Here is a 20,917-nt window from a genome sequence, read left to right on the forward strand (position 1 = left end):
GAGAAAGCGGTATCCTGGATACTGTTAGAATCATGTAAGCAGGGATAAAAATAATCAGGTTGCTCATGTTCCATGTAAACATCAAATATCAGATGAGTTATACAAAATAACAGGTTGCCAATGTGTATGTAATGCATTTATAGATGGAATTCTGATGTGTAAGACTAGATTGATCTGATCTGTCCTCAGGTTGGTTCTGCCTGTCAGTAGATCAGCGGTGAGCAGCATCGGGGACTCTTGAAGCGGGGATGATTTGTGTTGAGTACCAGGTGGGCTTGGAGCTAAATGACAGATTCCTGCTTGTGCAATTGTGTGCACATAAACAAAGATGACACCCTCTGTCAGAAGGCATCTGCCGAGTATCCAATGAATGTGATCCGGAATCCTAATCAGCTTCAGGGGTGATCTGTGTTACAGGTATGATTTTTAGCTTAGGTGGTCATTTACAAAAAAAAACGAGATTTATCAAAACTGTAATTAAAGATGGATTTTTAGTTTAGACTGAACCATGACATCAACCGTGCTGGAAAATGTATTCTCAGTCATATCTTTTAAATACATACTTTTGCATTGAGCGAGTTTCAAAATACCTGACTATTCTTTATCTATTTCAACCATAGACTGTATAAAAGCAGGATGTTAACTGTGCATTGCCAGATAATGTATTTAGTCTAGTTGGAAGAATGTAACCAGACCGCCCTCTGCCGGTGGAAACCCTTGTACTGCATTTAGTACTACATCTTGTGCAGAAAAGTGTGGGGTTAAATTATCTTCAAACAACTAATTTATTCATAGTAAACATGGGAGCCAGGCTACCGGCATTATAGCTTGGCTTTCTTTTGGGTCGTTGGGTGAAACTGACAATTGTAATTAACAGTTAAAACCGAACATATTCAATTTGTGTGTCTAAATAGTTATACTATATATCAAATGTTGAAGGTCGTTAGCGAAACACAGAATCACCAAAACAACCCCAAAGTAGTCGACTTTCCGCTAGGCAGCTTGGGAAATGAATTCATTGCAGTCTGAGCTGCATTTAACAGTCGGACCGGTGCGAACTACATTTCCCATGGCCCTCTGCGCGGACCGGGCTCCATGCTGCTCTCCACGCAGTCTGTGCTGCGGCAGCGATAAATGTGGTCCTTGAACGACACATAACCCGGGCATATTCGCTTGGCTCTCGGGATAAAGTGATGCGGATTTGACTTGAACCCTACACATAACCTTCAACGTAAGTGTGGTCCAGTTTCTATCCTTTGCTTTGGTGTGTTATACTTATACAGTTGCAACTTATGTGTCTGCCTGTGAGGGTTAGCGGTGCTGCTAGCTTACAGCTACTGTTAACTAGCTAGCGTCGGGCGTCAGAAGCCAAAGTTGGCAGCAGTTCCTGCCAACCAGTGTCTAAAGTAGTAACGCTGTCTGTTTCACTAAGAAAAGAAGCCGCTTTATTTCATCGCCCTCTCCCGAGTCCCCTAGCAAACTAGGAACTAAACGCTGCCTCTACTTGTCCTCCAAAAAAACTGGCCAATGTCAACTAGCCTAAAATAGATGCACGTGTAAAGCTAGCATACGTTTAGCCTTGGACTTCCGGTCGAACATTTGAAAATAAGCCAAGCTAAAATCTTACCGCTTTTCCCCTATTGTCTATTGGTGTACTTTTATTGTGAAGATATCTTTAACGACTTCCGGTCCTATTGTGGCGCATTTGCACTGCTCTAGCAGTATTTTGGCTAACGTTAGCCGCTAGTAGGTTTACCAGAAGTTTTGTAACGCAACAGGAAACCTTCCCCTCTTGTCCAGTAATGGTTTATCCACGCTAACGTGACCTTTCTTGAAACGTAATCTGAGTTAGCGACACGTTTTCGAGACGAGCATTCTTTTATGAAACCCACCCTATCGTTTGTTTTGCTTCAGGTGCTGCATTCATGATTGTGCAAGAGTAACTCAAGGTATGTTCAGGAACCTTTGATCTGCTTTATAACCTGTGTTATCAATGAACGTAAAGGAGATAACTTTATAACTAGCGCAGGAAGGCATTTAGGTCATGGTTGGTTAGCTAAGTGAATTATAAAAAGATAAGAGTTGGCTTGATGGTTTTCAGTACTTTACATTACAGTCATTTAGTCATTTCTTTTCCATCCAGTAGTATATTACATATCATTCACCCATTCACACACTGATGACAGGCTACCATGCAAGGTGCCACCATCAGACTCTAACTAACATTCATACAACATCCAGTCCACACCGATGGCAAGCCTACGGGAGCAACTTGGGGTTAAAGTGTCTTGCCCAAGGACTGCCGAAGCCGGGTATCGAACCACCGACCCTCTGATTGGAGAACTACCTTGCTCTCCACTACGCCACAGCCGCCCCCCACTTTATCAGATATACAGAAGGGGCTGGCTTTACTTTATAATACTAATATGTATGAAGCTAACAGCAGGAATTGACAAAACGTTTCAATAGTATATTTCGGTTCCTCAGGGAAACTTTTATATAAAATTTGGTGTCCGTGACATGAAAACTGAAAAACTCAATGAATAAAAATACCAGTCAGTGTGAATTAAGGAATATCGTAGAGCTGAAAGGGTTGGTCGATTAATCGATTGGAATAAATATCAGGCATCTAAAATCAATATTTGCACGTTTTCTTAGTCTTCCTTGTTAATAACCTATAAACGGTATTTTAAGGCTTTAGAACAAATCTCAGTGGGCCAAAGCAAACAGTTCAAAGATGTTCCCTTGGAGTCAGGAACTTGGATCGATGTTTTATATTTTCTTAGATATTACAGACTTAAATCTTTTGAGTTTATACAATGTCTTACCCGTCTCATCCCACAGTCTGTGGTTAAACGTCCCAGCTGCAGAGAGGAGGTGGGGAGGAGTAGAGGAGTGACAATGCAGCGCATCCTAAATCACGGGACCCTGCGGCGTTTGGCAGCAGCGCGCCCATTACTGGTGGGCGTCACCTTACCCGAATCACCAGCAGCGTTATGTTGCTGTGTCCTCCGCCTGTCGCCACAGTCCACAGGCCGGTGCTGGCTGTCAACCACCGCCTCCAGCAAGGAAGCACATCAGCCAAAACACCAGGCGCCGAAGGAGGAGCCACAGACCGGCTCTGCACCTCAAGCACAGGAGGTCCAGAAAGAGGAAGCTTGGTCTGATGCAGTGGAGGTGGACCCCCTGCAGGACAAGTCCATCGGTTTGGTCCAAAGGTTCAAGAGGACCTTCAAACAGTACGGGAAGGTGATGATCCCTGTACATCTAGTGACGTCCTCAGTCTGGTTTGGAACCTTCTATTATGCTGCTATGAAGTGAGTCTTGTTGTAGTTCATGGCTTTCCAATATAGATCAACATTAACATTTGTACCTGAAATAGATTTAATTGTCTTTTAGGAGGAACAACAAACTGTATTTTATCTGCTGCACAAGCTGAACTCTGGTTTACTAACTACCTCTATGTTTCGCTTCCTCTCAGAGGTGTGAATGTAGTGCCCTTCCTGGATATGATTGGTCTACCAGATTCAATAGTCAGCGTTTTGAGAAACTCTTCAAGTGGCTACGCTTTGACGGCTTACGCCATGTACAAGGTAATTTAATGCAGGATCCTCTGGGTTTATGTTATTGAAGTGAACATCAAACATTTTGACTCATTGATCAGCATCAAAAACATTGTTTTAATAGAACATTTAAACTATCAAATTTCCTGACAACTTAGATTAGCATGTGTCTCATTTCCTCAATCAGTGTACATGTAAAAAGCAGATAAAGTGTATCTAACAAGTTATTTATGAGTGATGGATTCCGGCAGACATTTTGCTCTGCTGACCAGCAAGTGTGTTTTTTTTCTTTTTTTCCCCTGCAGATTGCAACCCCTGCTAGATATACAGTGACCCTGGGCGGCACGTCGCTATCCGTTCAGTATCTACGCAAGCATGGCTACATGTCCACGCCGCCGCCGGTCAAAGAATACATCCAGGACAGAATGGAGGAGACTAAGGAGAGATTTTCAGAGAGAATGGAGGAAACTAAAGGACTCTTCTCTGAGAAAATGGAAGTGACTAAGGACAAGTTCTCTGAGAAACTGCAGGAAACCAAAGACAGAGTCTCGGAAGGGAAAGCGTTTTTTAGGAAAAAGAATGATTAGCGATGCCGTATGCTGGTGGGGCCTCTGAATAAATGATCTTATGTATCGCAACGAGTAATCAGTGGGTTTGTGGCAAGTAACAGATGGCACTTGTAAGACTTTTCAGAAAAAAAGAGAGAGACTTTGTACTACCCTTGTCCAAAAATTTCACCTCACACATCTCTGTTGTCAACTGTTGTCTATTTTAAGTGTCAAATTCAGTCCCTAATTTTCCAAACATAGTGCACTCTAAGTGTAGACTAGACAGCAGCTTAGCAGACTCCTGGCAATGCCACATTCTGGCTCAGTCATCTCAGGATTTGCACAGGCTCAAGTCATCTGGGCTGTTAAGAGAAGCTGGGTTCTTATTTTTCTTAACATAAACGCATGAGAAAAATAAGAGGTCTGGGCTTCAAAGAGTTGAGGAAAAAAAAGGTAAACTTTATGGGAGAGAGCAGTACTATTCCCTTTAGTTATAAGGAAAATAAAACTTGAAGCTCATGGTTACCTGTGTGTACTAGTCCATCAAAGCCTTTCTGAAAGGCTGGGTATCACTGCGTGTCTTTACTAATCTAATGAGAAAGAATTTAAGTTTTTATAATGTATTTTTATCCTAAATCCCAAGCTAATATATTTCATTATTTGTGTGTCTGTACCACTTACTGTATTGACTGGAAGTTACAAAGTCAAATTATTGTTTGCTCTTTGAGCAGAAGAAGTCACAATACATGTTAGTTAATGTAACTGTCTGTCATACATGTAAATGTGGAGCAAGTACAATGCCCATGTATCACAGTGGGCCTGATGAAATGTCTTGGGTACTTGTGTACTAAATACACAAAAGTTTTTGTCAGTAAATCAAACCGATGTCTGGTTAAAATCACAACTGAATAAAGTGAAATGCTAATCATCCCTAGTTTGCATGCTGCATTTAAAAGACATGGAGTACTGCGACTAGCAAAATGAAGACTTGTTTGAGCTTTAAGTAGGACTTGGTTTTTTTGAAAGAGGGAGTAACAGAGTGTTCCACTTAAAAAAAAAAAAAAGTTTAATTCATAATCCAAATTCAGTCTCGTTCAACTCTCAACTCCATACACAGGCAATTATGAAGTAGTAGACTTTAGGTAAGTCACTGGTACTGCTAAGCAAAAGTTACCTACTTAATCTAATAATTTTCACATACTGCTTGGATTTAGTTCAAATTGGTACTAATAGCGCCCTAAAATCTGTTAGAAAGTGGGACATAGGGGCGACATTAAAATAATCTAAATCTGAAGGTAAAGATATATTATTTTTGTGACAGTACTGGGGGCACAAAACAGAGTGGGCAGTACAACAACCAGAGGAGGAAACCGGTCAAGAGGACCAGAATAATAGTTGTACACAACTATCTGGGTTAAACGAGCAGTCCCAGCAGCTAGAAACAGAACAGTATATACTGTAGTTTTATGTTATGAGGTGTGGGGCAGAGAGAGAAGTAAATGAAAATGGGGTTAACATAAATTTCAATAAGCATTCGAATGTTTTGTTTTCCACATTTCGGTTAACCTCACTTCTCTTTCTGCCCACACCTTATGTTTGTAAAGGAAAAGGAATAAAATGTCTTCAGCTGGTCTGGTAAAAAGGATCTAGGATGGTGCAGTAACAGACGAGTTCCACAAGGTGGCAGCAACGTAACGGTTACAGACTGTGCATCATGGGCGCCATCTTGCCCGTAATCAATAGGGCAAGCATGCTTTTCGCACGGATATAACGATAATTGATCCAAGAATACATTCATTGTTGGATTACTAGTTTTATAAAGTCTCTAAAAAACACACTTTGTTCCATGCTGGATTGTTCCAGCTTCTGAAAGGAACACTGGCACTGAAAAGCTACAACGATGGTGGAGCAGAGGCAATTTAGAGTGAGTTTCTATACTCCAGCATTCCAGAGATATTTAAAAAATAGTAAATAAGATACTTTGATGTCATACAGGACCTTTGCGACCATATTAGTCACCCATCTGTACCACAGCAGTACATTACTGCTTCTTTCTAATTTGCTCACCTCTCCACTTTCTAATGCTATGTCCCTGTATAACACAGAAACAAGCAAACAACAAGCACATGCTCGTTGCATCATTGCTAGCTCATGTCTGTATAGTTGGTACATTTCCTGTTTGGGGCAAATAAACAAACGATCGAGAGGTCAAATTCAACTGAATGATGCAAGGCGACACTAGAAGATCATTGTGAGAAGGAACATGGCGTTTTAAATGGCTTTTGAACATTTTTTCGAAAAATTATAGTGGTCAATGGGCAGGAGGGAAGGAACAGCGGACAATAAACACAATACTCTCAATTAGTGTAAGAAGTTCAAAAAAACAATTTATTTAAATAACGAATCTGCTTGCAGTTAAATGGTTATGTGTGTGGCTAAAGGTTGTCGCGTTTACCTTGCTGTGTGGTAATGTACTTTACAGACTTCATGCATGATTCTATTTGTTAAGGTAACATTAATTAATCTCTTTGAGTGTTGCACGTTCAGCAGAAGTTCTATTATTTATGACAGTTTTAATCTCTAGCACATGATGCTCCTATTTCTGTCATTTCTTCACATTTTCAACAGCTTAAATACCATAAAATTGCTCTTGCTGAGCAGAATTATCTAATGATAGGAATCCACTAGAAATGGCATGCCAGTTTAGTTTAGTGATTTAAAGATGCATTGATGGATATTGATAGTTTCTACAATGGCTAATTAACCTCATGTTTAGTCTATTACCCATTTAATTATAGCATCGTGATTATTTGTGAATAATTCCGGACCATTTTACACAACAAGATTGCCATGTTGGTATATATAAATAATAAGTGAAGGTACCCCCACTCTCCAACTGGGAGTGTTTGCCAGTGCCCAGGACTAATCAAACTTAAACTATCCAAACAAAGTCATACCTATTTCTCTCCAATAAGATTTTCTACCATTTATGGGATTTCTTGACGGATTATTTATAGATTAATGGCTAATTTATTGAATTATTCCACCACTGTATCTGGGAGGAACATAGTTGGAAACAAACGGTGTGTGTGTGTCTTTCTTCTTGAGGCCATTCATCGGCTACAGCCATTGTCCACATATGTTATCCACCCATCCATTATCCGTAACTGCAGATATGATGGCTGATAATTACCTGCTTCTAATGGCCAATACTGATAAGGTAAACGATCATTTGACATTCTTGTTTTTAAAAAACAAGTTAACCTGTAGCTTGTGGCTCAGATGTACTGAGCAAAGATGGATGATTTAATATTCTAAGGCTCCAACTGAATCAAATCTAACTGACATCATTGTCAATTGTTTTCTCGATTAGTGGATGACTTGTTTGGATTTAACATGTCAGAAATGGTGAAAAATGCCGATGTCTTTCTCTCTTTTCCTCTTCTTGGTGGCTCATGTGTGTGTGAGGAGACAGAGGGAACCCAGTCAGAAGACAATGGGTCATCAGATTTAACACCTACAATGATAGAAGAAAAAAAAAACATCAGTTAAATGTGTGATATCATTTCTGAAAACTGTAGAAAAAAAAAACTCTCTCCCTTAATACAACCGCTGATAACTCTTCAGACTGAAAATTAACCTTTACCTTTAACCTATACTAATATTACAACCTCAATTCCAAAAAAGTTGCTGTGTAAAACGCAAATTAAGTTTATCAGTCTGAGCATTAGCTCAACATTGTCTCTGTACTCTATTCAGTTGAAAATTGGTACTAAAGGATTTTCAATTAGTGCGTTGTGACTTTATTGACGTAAAACTCAGCATTCCAACTCTCTAGCTAACGTTACCTAACGTTAGCTAACAGTTAGCGCTGCTCATCAAGGCCACTGGAGTGGGTTGACTCGGTCTACGACAGCAAACCATGTCAGAACAATTACGTTAAAGGAAAAAAAATCTTGCACAAGTCATAGTATTGTATGTCAAAAAAGTAATAGCATGGTATGTTGAGAATAAGTCATAGTATAGTATGTCGAAAAATATCATGAAAAAGTCATCGTATAGTATTCCGAAAAATAAAAAAGTAATATTAAAGTCATAGTATCTTAAGTCAAAATGAGTCGTAGTATGGTATTTAAAAAAATAATAGCATAGTATGTCAACAAAAGTCATGAAAAAATCATAGTATAGTATGTCGAAATATGTCATAGAATAGTTTGTCGAAAAAATTTATAGAAAGTCATGGCATACCATGTTGAAAAAAGTCATAGTATGTATAACGAAAAAAGTCTTGAAAAAGTCACAGTATACTATGTCAAAAAAAGTTAATAGCATAGTATGTCAAAACAAATAGTATACAATGTCGAAAAAAGCTATAGCATAGTATGTCATGAAGAAGTCATAGTATATTTTGAAGGAAAAAAGTCATAAAAAAGTCTTGAAAGAGTCATAGTATTCTATGTTGAAAAAAAGTCATTACAAAGTCATTGTATAGTATGTCGAAATAAGTCATAGTATAGTATGCCGAAAAAAGACATTTAAAAACAAACCACACTGTGACTTTTTCATGGTATGATAGATTATGATTTATTTTTGTGGCATTTTTTATGACAAACTATAGTATTTTGTTTTATAACTACTCCAACTACTACTTAGGTTGCTATAACAGCTAATACAACAAAAACTAGTACTACTACTGCTGCTGCTACAACAACAATTACTTATACTTGGACTTGGACAACTACAACTTCTAGTTGATTTGATATTTACCAAATGTTTGTTCCATGTTCTTCATTTAGTACTACTACTCTGCAGGCCCTCCAAGTCCCTTTGTTCATGTAGAAGTCTGTACAGTAAGCAGAGATATTTGCATTGACATTTACAAAACATATAACTCTATGACCCAATAAAAGACCCTGGTTCATTACTTTTTAAACAGCCTCTCAAATCAGGTTTCATGGAAGATAAATCAAAACCTTGAACAACACAAAACAGATAGGGGAGGTATATTGGGTCATACAGGGATAATATGATCGTGTAATGATGTCACAGAATGACTCATGATATTGAATGGAGACTTTCACTGTCTGTCAATACATTCATTTGGTAACAAAGGTAACAAATATAAAATTGAATAAAAATCAAAAATCAAATAATACATGCATGTCCAGTAGTTGTGTAATGGACCACTGTCTGTAAAATGTAGAGTTGGTGAGAAACTTGAATAAATCCAGTTGTTTAATGGAGATGTTTTCACAAAAATATAAATAGATAAAAGAAATGAATTATGACCTATTTACAATACCTCTCAGCTTAAAATACATCATTAAAACTACTAATGACAAGATTTGTTTTAATGAATAACAATACAAGATTTTATTTCCTTATCATTTGAATTGTGTGTTTTTATGAAAATATTAAGTTATTAAATCAAAACAATAAGTATCGGCGTGGGATCCGTGATCGAAACCATAAGTTCTGTGATCTGTTGCACCACTAATGTCCAGGTAGTCAAGTGGTTTTGGCATAAACTATGTAATTTCCCTGGTTCCATTCTATCCCAACTAATTAAAAAGGCTAAAATTAAAGAAAAATATTGTTTAAAACCAAAAAAAAAGAAATTTTAAGTATTGAGAAAATATTTATATCTATAAGTCCCTAGGAAGCAGCATCACAAACAACCTGACATTATCATCATAAATCTACATCATCTATCCTAGTGAAAAATGCTCATAACTGGCTGTATTTCTTAAGGAAACTTAAGAAGGAAAAATTCCTGTGCTAAATTCTTGTTAACCTTTACAGAGGCGCAATGAATCCTGACTGGAAACATTACAAACTGTAATCATTGTGCTACGGCACAGGACAGGAGGGCTCTACATCAGGTGATTAAAACTGCCCAGAACATCATTGGTACCACCAGTGAGCATCAGTGATATTGGTGACAATAAGTGCCTGCAAAGAGCTAAAAGGACATTAAAAGACAATGCCCACCCATCCACAGCCTTCAAGATATACAGAACTATTAGCTGCCATACCACCAAGCTCCAGAGCAGCTTCTACACTCCACTATTCAGCACACTATAGTTATTCTAAAAATCTTAAATAGCAAAATGGGATTACAAATTGCATTTTGTCACAAACGCTGTTGTTCAATGACATTAAATGAACCTTGTAACCTTTTAGAACTCTCCACTTCAGTAGCACATACATACACCAGACTTTCCAGCTTCATTCCTATCTATATTCTGAAGGTTTTTACAGAGGGGTATAACTCATAAACTGATTTATAGAACATTTTATTCATAAAACATGGAGAAAATAGATTTTTTTATGGCTGTTGACAGTGTTTTCTGATTTATGGATTGATAGAGAGAGATATCTTAAAGTCCCTGTGCTAAAAGCTTTGACTGTAGTAAGTCGACAAAATTAAAAATAATCTTAAACCTGCGTTATCCAACACAAGGGTATAGGTTTACATACGGACAGTAGGGACATGTTCCTACCAATATTTTGGGAGAACAGAATTGTCCCAACCAATATTTAAGCAAACTCTTTTGCATCATACTTAATAGTTAACACGCACACACGCTAGCAAAGGAGAAGAGTTGTTATTGTTGTTGTTGCCCGGCGCAGAGAAATGCTGGTAATAATGTTTATGATAAAGTGGATATAGCGTGCACTTTATCAATTCAATTCAATTCAGTTTATTTTGTAAAGCCCAAAATCACAAATTACAAATTTGCCTCAGAGGGCTTTACAATCTGTACACATGCGACGGAACCCTCACATCGGCACAGGAAAAGCTCCCCTAAAAAACCCATAGGAAGAAACCTATGGGAGAGCGACAGAGGAGGGATCCTTCTCCCAGGATGGACAGAATGCAATAGATGTCATGTGTACAGAATGAACAACATAACAGAGTTACAACACATTCAATGTATATGACATAAATTATTCATATAATAAGAGTAGTAAGCAGAGTAACGAAGGAAAAAATTAAGACTACTTATAAAAGCAGCAATGTCTATAGTAGAATTAAAATAATGATATAGGGGATAGTATTAGTAATGTGACTGATAATAATCGAAGTAGCAGTGGGTGTCAGCCAGGTCACAGCAGGAGGCACGACCACGGTCCAGGTACCACAACGTTTCGTGGAAACCTGCGAGGCGAGAAAGCAAAAAGGGCTTCAAGGTGGAAGCAAAGCCAATATGCGTAATGGTACAGGGAATAACAATAGTAATGTGACTGATAATAATAGTGGTAGTAGCAGTGGGTGTCAGCAAGGCCACAGCAGGTGGCACGATGACAGTCCAGATATAACCCCGATTCATCGGGGGATTTATCAGAGGTTGTGAAGTTATTATTTAATTGTACAATAAGCCAGACAACAGGGAGATTTATCCCTGATCAGAAGTGCTTTATGTAAGTTACTGTTTTATTGGAGAGGTAGACATTTTGCTTGAAATGTTATGATTTATTCTAATTAAATTGCAACTTTAATCTTGTAATATTACAACTTTTATTTCAAGCTATTATGACTTTTCAGACATTTTGGGAATGTTTGCTTAAACACATATGAGCTGTTAAATTCCAGGAGTTCATAAATTAATAGAAATGTATTCATGTATCATTGAAGTGACTAGGTGCCACATGCACATTCAAAGAGGTAAATGAAATAAGAGGAGGGAAAGAAATGATTAATTTAATATATTCCTTTTTTTTTATCGTAACAGCTGGTCTGAATGGAAGGATTTCTTTACACAAGTTAAGACATTTCCATTATAAAGTGATGCAAAAAAATATACCAGAATGCAGGAAATGAAGAATTTTTACGCTCATTTTCTGAGGGAAGACCTATGTGTCTCCACCAATATTGAAACAAACCTAGATTTTTGTTCTGGAGATATATGCAAATTAGCATATATTTAATAAGTGATTGCCTCATTTGCATAATACAATCACAATTTCAGAAAACTTGTAATCCAAAAAAAGAATTGTGGGAAAAGGAGAGCAGGTGTTTTGGGAAAGTTTCATGCTGGTATTTATTGTTTTTTTTAGATACATTTCCCTGGGGTGTCTCCCCTTAAACTCAGCAATCCTTCACTTACGTTCTCTTTTCCTCCTGATGTTGTGCTGTTTATGAGACTGTAGCTTCTCGCTTTCGCTCAGAGCTCATCCACCTGTGGCTGTGATTTCTGTGACAGATGGAAAAGTATAAAAACAAGAATATAAAACGTCATGTTCCTTCTCGCAATAATCTCTACTTTTCACCTCGCGTTATGAGTGGGTGAATTTGACCTCTGGCTCTTTTTTTTTATTTGCACAAAACAGGCAATGTTCCAACTACATGAACTAGCTGTTAGCTAACAAAGGAGCTGAGAGCAAGTGTTTGTTCGTCTTGTGTGATACCCAGGGATGTAATGTTGGGAAGTGTAACAGTGAGTGAATTACAATGAGAAAAATAAAAGGCAATCAAAATACAGTAATAACTGTATATAGAATACATCTGGCATGTTGCATCTCATTTTAAATTGCCTCGCTCAGTCACCGTCGTAGCTTTCCAATCAGGGCTCCGGTGTGCTCGTGTCCCTTTCAGGAGTTTTGTAATCCAGTATGTAGAGATTTAATAAAATGATTCATTTCAACTATTTATCCATATATCCACGTTTAAATGAGCTTGCTGTCGCCGTTAGACGTAACGTACTGAGGGCAACAAATATACTCGCTCCTCGCTTGAACCGGAAGTCGCTCTGGTCCGCCATCTTGGAAGTTCGTTTAAAAGATTTCTTTTATTTTTATTTTACAAAAATATATCATCATATATTTATATTTTATATTTATTTGGTATTTCAGTGCAGAAAAATATTTATGGAATGGAATAGAAACATGAAGTAGAAGACATAGAAACACAATTACAGTACTGCTATGTACAGAAATGTACTGTACTTCCCACTTCTACTTTCATGTCATGAATGTTTTACAAGCAGTTGTAGTTTTAAAAATCCTGCGTTCCATGCTTTTCAGTCACAGTGCTGGATGTTTTTTCCCCAGACTCAGTGGATCAAGGTCAAGCTTCTTAGTATTTAGTTTTTTTAGCTGTCAGTGTCCAGAAATGCTAAACAGATCAAAACATCATGCTGCCAGACCATAGATGTGCTCTGGCCTGCCTCCCTCATTATGAATCTTATCTATATGTAAATATGATAGTATTGCTCGGCGGGACATTGTGTGTGTGAGTTACAATGACCTCTGCTGTCCAAACTAATGAACAACTGTTTATGCAGTCCACAAGAACCTCACACAAACACCTGTCTGTCCTCCCACAGGGAGTAAGACATGGAGGACAGAGCGGCACTGCCATTCCCCAAAATAATTTCAGTGCAAAGACAATCTGTGTTCCTCAGGTGTGAGTCAGTGGCTGAACATGACTCAAGTGTCAAGATGCTTCTGGGGAGCCTGAGGTGAAGCACAGGTCAGGAGAAAAAAAAACTGTCTAAACTGTCAAAAGTCAGTGATTTTCTCTACTTTACATCTTTTCTTACAAAAGGTCAGTGGAATCATCTTTGATGCAGCCAACAGACTGTGTGCACATTAGAAAGCTGTCAAGGTGACACTTGTTGGAATACTTTGGCCATGGAGCTTGGTTTATAGTCTTTGAGAGGAACAAGTTAACTGTCACAACTCTCCAGGCTCTGTTTTACAGTCAGCAAACTCCAGTTCTGCCGAGTGAAGCCAATGCGGAAGTGTCTTAAAACTTGCATTCTCTCTACTGTCTCATCTGGCTGATAGAAGTCTATGAGAAAATGACTCTACTTCCCTCTTGATTTATTCCCTCAGTAAACATTGTAAACATGAGTTTATGGTCTCAATCTCTAGTTTCAAGTCTTCTTCAATACAGCATGATGTTCATCTAGTAAATTATGGTTAATTTAGAGTTCAAATAGACCATAAAGCGGGGTATGCTTTAAGACAGGATTACTGTGATTGACCGGCTGCTACCGCTACCAGAGACGTATACGGCATCTCTCCTCAGCATTCCAAATATGGTTACTTCCGTTCACTGGTTGACAACATTGTGACTGCCTCATGCCAAGATGGCAATGGCGAAATCCCACAACTTTTCATAACAGCAGTCAACAAACCAATGGGTGATGTCACGATGACTACTCAAGAAGTGCTACTTGCGACTCATCGAGAACCGCTCATCACTCGATGACTCCAACGAAGTGATGAAGAGTTCTTAACGTTATTAGCCTATATCCAGCATCCGGCAGCAAACGTGGACTGCAGTCAATGAGCTGCGGCCTGTAAAGGCCCGCTGTGGACGAGTGCAGACTTATACCCCTGATCTGCAAAGAGCACCATTTGCTTGTTTTTTCAAAGTTTATTAATATTGATCAAGTCAAAATTGCACCATTCTTGACACTGCGCGTCTTAGGGTCCCCAGCTAAACACCCACCAAGTGTGAAGTAGATCGAACGAACAGCTCTGGAGATACTTGAAGGACACACAGACAACAGTCAGATATTCTTTGCTTTGTAGTTTCTGTCTGTCTCGGAGAAGCTCCCTGCATTTCGACTCCTGCTTGAGTAGCATTATTTATGAGAAGTAAGCTGATCTTCTTGTAAAAAGTACGTATGGGTATGCTTATCTCAGTGTTTCACCTAGCGTAGCTCACTAACTCACGTTATAGCATTTTAAATACGTTTAAATACGTCTGATTTCAAAGTGTTGGTATTTCCTTATTTTCCAAACAAGATGGACCGTATGGGCGTCGCTTCTTGATTTATTCTGGAAGTGAAATACTAGAAAGCAATTTCCTCCTCCTTCTCTTTATTTCCTTGTCTGCTGCTAAAAGCCTGCCAGAGATTCAGACTCTGAATCTGCATCGTGTCTCATCTCTGAACCGACAGCAGCTGATGTGTGTGTGTGTGTGTGTGTGTGTGTGCGTGTGTGTTTGGTCTGAAGAAAGTCAGGGGGAAATACGAACAGTTTCAGGGCGGTTGTGCTCCTTGCAGAGTTTTGCAGCAGGAGGTTCACAGAAAGGACAGGAGGCGGGGGGGCACCCTCCCTTTCTGCACTCGTAAGTGAAGCTAAGTGCTTTGAACATTAGCTTTGTTTCACTCCCGTGAATGTTATGACACGTTGCCAGATGGGGGTCTGTCTATAAATAAACCCGGTCTTTCTGCTGAAATATACAGAAACTTTTATGTTTTATACATTTCATTACTTTACTGGGCTGAGCAAGTAATTTGCTCCTGGCTCAGGAGGATCTTTGCAATAGACTTTTTCAGAAAAAAAACAGAGAGAGGAAGATTTCAAAGTGACCTGGATCTGACCTTTATTGTACAATGCTGCTTTAACACCTCAGCTGAAGCTCATCAACCTCCTCCAACGCATGAAAGAAGGGGAAATTCTGATATTGTTTAACAGAGGGCCCTTTTGTTATAAACTGGATGCACAGAGTTTGAAAGCTATGGGTATTTACCTGACAAAAATATGCTATTGAGTTGCATCATGGGAAATGAGAATCCAGTGTTTTTGTAGCTTGATTCATATGTGGGACTAATGATGCGTTCAAGTCTCAGCCCCAAGCCGTTAAATATGGCAGCTTGGTCAGTGGCCTTACTCGTCAAACTATGACGCTGTATGTGGTCATATCTATGGGGGCTGTAAAGCTGGAGGTCAGATGATGTAGTTAAGAGAGCACCAACGTCCACACATGGGAAAGTTGGGGTGGATGGATGGGTAAATGCAGGACTGTTGTTCATGTTCCATGTGAAATTAAATCAATGTTATGTGACTTACATTGAGAACGTGACATTGCCTACATACAATCTTTTTACTAAATCCAACCAGCTTGTTTTCTGTGAACACAGAAGTTTATTTTGACAAGACAGTGAGTGCGTGTAACGAGCGTAACTTGACACGTGCAAAACTGACGCTAGAGATGTACTTATAGCGCCATAGTTTCAAGCGTTGCTTCCATAATTTGACGAGTTGGGAGTGAGAACGCGTGTGTCTACCCACAACCATCCCATAGCATAACTGCTAAGAATCACTTTGGTGATTCCTGACTTTTCATCCACCTCCATCATCAGGTCCCAACACCAATTGATCCAATACTTTGGTTTAAGCTCCGATTAGTAAAAATGGTCATTTTCAGGCATATCATAAAACCCAGCCAAGTGTTAGGAGTTGTTTTTAGAAAATAAAATGGGCAACACATTGCTGCAGCAACAAAACAGATGCAAAGCACTACATGGTGGCTAGACCATGGCTAGAATGTATTTAGGATTGAGTACAACTCAGTTGTAAAGCAAATTAGTTTTACTTAAGTGTGCATGATAAATATTTCCTTGTCTTGACCAGCTCAGACAGTGTATTGCATGTCGGTGCACCGGGCCTCAACCTGCATCTCCCAGGCAACACGGAAACCGGGCTGACGAGTCTGAGAAGTTGCCGATCTGTCCTTGAATTTCCCGCTTGTGTCGTTATTCGGCTGCATCAGTGGGAGGATGGATAAAGAGAGCAGAGTGGCAGCTCCGCTCACACCGACTCCGGTCATCACATTACCAAACCTCATTATCTATGTAAGTGTAAGGGAGGGGGAAAAAACACATACCGGGAAAACACCTGAGTAATCACTTTTAAAGTTTTATTCATTACGCTGCAGTTTGACTACAGCATAAGTACAAGCATAAAATCTTTGACTACAACAGCACTTAGAGCAACATTTTTTGATTTTTTTTTTCTCGTCTTTTCTGTAAAAGTATTGCAATAACAGACCTTAGGCCTAAAACCTATTACATCACAATTGCTTAAATAAAAAGAGGCAAAAAATACACAACAATTTTACCTCTGTGTTTTGGATATATATATATATATATATATATATATATACACACGCTGTATGGTTTCTGAATACAGTCATATATATATATATATATATATATATATATATAAGATTTCACACAGAGTGGGGAGGAGGGAAACGAGAAGGAATCATTTTTGTAAATAAAGCAAACTGATGATACAAAACCCATGATGGAAGCAGTCCTATGGTAACTGTCGAGACAGAGATTTCAAAACTGTTGAGACGTTATCATCGTTATTATTATCGTTATTATTATTAAAATCTGGAACGATAAAAACGGCTACTTGTTGTCAGCAGTTGAGTACAGACTTCTGAGAAGTGGAGGAGGGAGCGCGCGGCGGGGGGGATCAAATAGAAATCAGTCTGAACCCCAGATAGTTTCTTCAAGCTAGTGCAGGAAACAAATAAAAATAAAAAGGTCTTTTAAGAAGAAGGTAGAGCTGAGCGGCGCTCCAGCCAGTTACGATAGAGACTTTTTTACCAAACCAAAACTACACAACTGCCACTTATTTGGTGCTTTTGAAGAGAAAATGGCGCGTTGCTATGTACACCGTCTACAGATAAGAATGAACATGCTCTGCGGTTATCGTACAGTGGAGTTATTCTCAGTACATACTGTAAATAAATGACTGCAGATTAAACGTGACGTTTGTTTCAATATACTGTGCCACATATAACATCTGTAATGTAGAAAATCAAAAATAATAATAATAATAATAAGAGAGAAAAGTTAAATGACAGTTTGAACGGCAATTTTTTTTTCACACTGGTGAAACTTTCCAATCTTTACCGAAAAACGGAATGACCAGTTTTCCTTGAACGTTTCACTCTTTTTCGACTCCACGTTGGCTGAAATGCTTTAACTGGACGTCCTATAAGCAGCGCTGACTGTGCTCCGCAGACTTATACTTTGGCAGATATACAAAATTACAGCTGAATAGTAACTAAAAAAATGTAGTTAAGATCTATGAGTACAGACGCGCTCCCCCCCCCTCGAAAAGCTGCAGCTTTTTTCGCTCCGACGATTTACAAAGCGAGTAGAAATTCAAACCGGAGCCCGGCTGAAGTCGTGGCATTAAAACAGCGACTGACGAGTGCTTGGTTTTTCCGCTTTTCTTTAAAAGATCTGTGGAGTAGAACTATACATTTGTTAGTCGGTTGCGGTGAAAAAGGAAATACCACCAGCCGGTAACCAAACGATGGCAAGCGCTGCGAAAAGCTTGTTCTTAAGATGAGGAATTCCCATAAACAAGTGAATAATATCCTTTCTCAACAACTCCCTTAATACAGAGATTATCTCATCCTTATCATAACAGACTATTATTTATAGCAAAATATCATAAGTAGTAATTTGTATTTGTGTCGCAACCATATTCTAAGCATACTTTGCAAACCAGGTTTTCTCATAAAAAAAAAAAAAGACAAAGCACGTTTTTTTTTTTAACTGTAGGCATTTACAAATTTGATGCTGCCTTCCTTAAAATTCTTATATTGTCTATACATTATATTACATTATTCACAACATTTTTTTGTGTGTGGTTTCTACCCATTGGGTAGGATATGTGCATAATATATTCAAGTTATATACAGCACCTTACAAACAAACAAAGAAAGACAGACTACTGAAAAAAGCACCGTTGGAAGTGAGGCACAACGAAGGTGGGAGCTTTTTTGAGTGCAAGTGTGGGTTCCTATGTCTGCTCCACACGCTGGGCAAACTGCTGGTGGGAATGGCTTCGGCCGCCGCGGTCATAAGCCCTCATGTCCGGCACAACGGAGGCTACAAAACAGTCAAGGTAAGAGCTTTGTTGACATGGAAACAGGCACCAATATTTATAGTTTCATGTGGTGCTGTAATTAAATGTGTTTTTTTTGTAATCAAGCAGGAGCTCAAAAGCCTAGTGAGAAACCCAGACCGGGCTCCTGAAAAGTCACCGCTGTGACGTCCGTCCACGACTTCACAGAACGACGGAAACCATTGTCTGGGAAAAATAATGTTTTCATGTCCGTTCCGTTCTGCCAGACAAGTGGACGGCCGGAGGATTCCAAGCAGCAGTTTGACCGAGGTGTGGTCTGCTCAAACATGAACATTAGGCACCTTATTTACTCACATAATAAGTAACATGCAAAACCTCCTTGTAGAAAACATAAAATTCATCTTTATATCCTCAATTTACAAGCTATGACTGCGCGGACAGAACGAGGCGAGGGGAGGGAAAAAAAAAACAACAGAGAGGAAAAGGAGGAAGAAGAAGAGGAAAGAAACGCGGGGTTCCAAAGCAGGTCTGTGCAGTCAAAGGCCGAAGTGTTGGGACAAATCTTTACGCAACCGACTCGCCTGTGTTTTGTGTGTAACAAATATGTTTTAATATGAGGAAACGAGACCACCGTTTGTCTCAGTACTTGTGCTTTTGACTGCAGAGGGTCAGATTTCTCTAGATTTCTGGTTTTGGATAAATCGCGGGGACGCGATGGACAGAGGGACACGGAGCGGGGGAGGGAGGGAGGGGCATGAGAAGCAGCAGTAGCAACAATATTAGCAGTAGCAGCAACAGCAATAGCAGCAGCGATGTAGTCACACACACACACACACACACACACACACACAGTCACACACACACACACACACACACACACACACACACACACACACACACACACACACACACACACAAACTAGAGCGGGTTGCACACTGACCGGAAACACACAACTGGGACACGTGCAGGACATTCAAACACACTGATGCTAACGGAATCACAAGACTTTCTCTCAAACTGACCCAAAACTTTTGCTATTTATTTCTCTCTCCACCGTCACGACATCTGAACGGTGTGAAGTCAGATATGAGCTCTTAAGTGCGCGATGGCTGCTCCCTTAGTTCTGTCTCAGCTCAGCTTTAGGACTCGTGGCAGCATTAGCATTGCACGATACCTTCAAGTGCTCATTAATGCTGCATTAGGCAACTTCACACTAGAGAAGTTCAACTGAATGTTTCAAAGTGTGAAGGTCCCTTAAGATCAGGGTTAGGGCCACAAAATCATGGATGAAGTTATTTCATTAGAGCTTAAAATGTAAGTGTGTACTAACAGATAGACTTTGGTATGCCACTGCCAATTAAAATATAAGTCTGTTGTTATTTTATATTCTTGTTAGTGCCATCAAATCCCCCCAAAAGACTCAAACCAACAATGACGGATCCTACTAACAAGTATTATGTGTATCCAAGCCTGATATATCTTCTTCTGTTGAACCATAGAGCTTCATAGATGTCCACAAACTATTAACAACACATCAGTGAGCCACATTGTTGTTCAGGCTGACATGTTCCTTCATTAATGAACACACACACTAGTTTATTTGACTCAATCCCACACACACCGTTCAGCTGCAACAAATGCTCAGCAGAGCACCAAATGTGGATTAATCCACCGCTGAAAATAGTCCCTAACAAATGCATCATGGGCTCCTGTTTGACTAACGTTTCTTAAAAACTACAGTGATCAGCTGTTTTATGATATTACAATTTAAAAAATAAATAAATTAAGTTTGTTGAAAAATGTAGTTTGTCGACAATAAGACGTGGAATACTACCAGATTTATCTTCTAACCTCATTGAGGAGAAAGGTAATGCCAAAGATTTTGTTCTTAACATTTTATTTTCTCAACACCATATTTGTTTTAATATTCTTCAGCAATTAGCAGCTCCTCTGTTGTCTTTGTTTGGTTGCATTGATGGACAAATAGCATCCATCTACGCTCCACCCACAACAAGCCTTTTGTTAATGTGTGTGAATCTACTGTATCCCCATTCAGAAAGGTGGAGTTTTCACGGTGTTGTGGAGTGGACCATCATACATCTCTGGCTTGAATGAGAGCTTAATTAATGATGTGGTAATATGGGCGGTGCCAAATAACAAATATGTCC

General features: G+C 39.1%; 1 protein-coding gene across 2 annotated transcripts; it reads left to right on the plus strand.

Annotated features, from left to right (window-relative positions):
- Window positions 1-1,079: 1,079 nt before the first annotated feature.
- On the plus strand, window positions 1,080-5,030 carry LOC129109772 (uncharacterized protein C18orf19 homolog A-like). Of its 2 annotated transcripts, XM_054621903.1 has the most exons (5): window positions 1,080-1,231; window positions 1,915-1,949; window positions 2,845-3,317; window positions 3,482-3,593; window positions 3,869-5,030. In XM_054621903.1, the coding sequence occupies exons 3-5, from the start codon at window positions 2,902-2,904 to the stop codon at window positions 4,148-4,150; spliced, it is 810 nt and encodes a 269-aa protein (XP_054477878.1). In that variant the 5' UTR covers window positions 1,080-1,231; window positions 1,915-1,949; window positions 2,845-2,901; the 3' UTR covers window positions 4,151-5,030. The 2 variants fall into 2 exon arrangements, with proteins under 2 accessions (XP_054477878.1, XP_054477879.1); XM_054621904.1 differs by lacking the exon at window positions 1,915-1,949.
- The last annotated feature ends 15,887 nt before the right edge of the window (window positions 5,031-20,917 follow it).

The sequence above is a fragment of the Anoplopoma fimbria genome, chromosome 20, assembly GCF_027596085.1.
Source record: "Anoplopoma fimbria isolate UVic2021 breed Golden Eagle Sablefish chromosome 20, Afim_UVic_2022, whole genome shotgun sequence".
Taxonomy (NCBI): Eukaryota; Metazoa; Chordata; class Actinopteri; order Perciformes; family Anoplopomatidae; genus Anoplopoma; species Anoplopoma fimbria.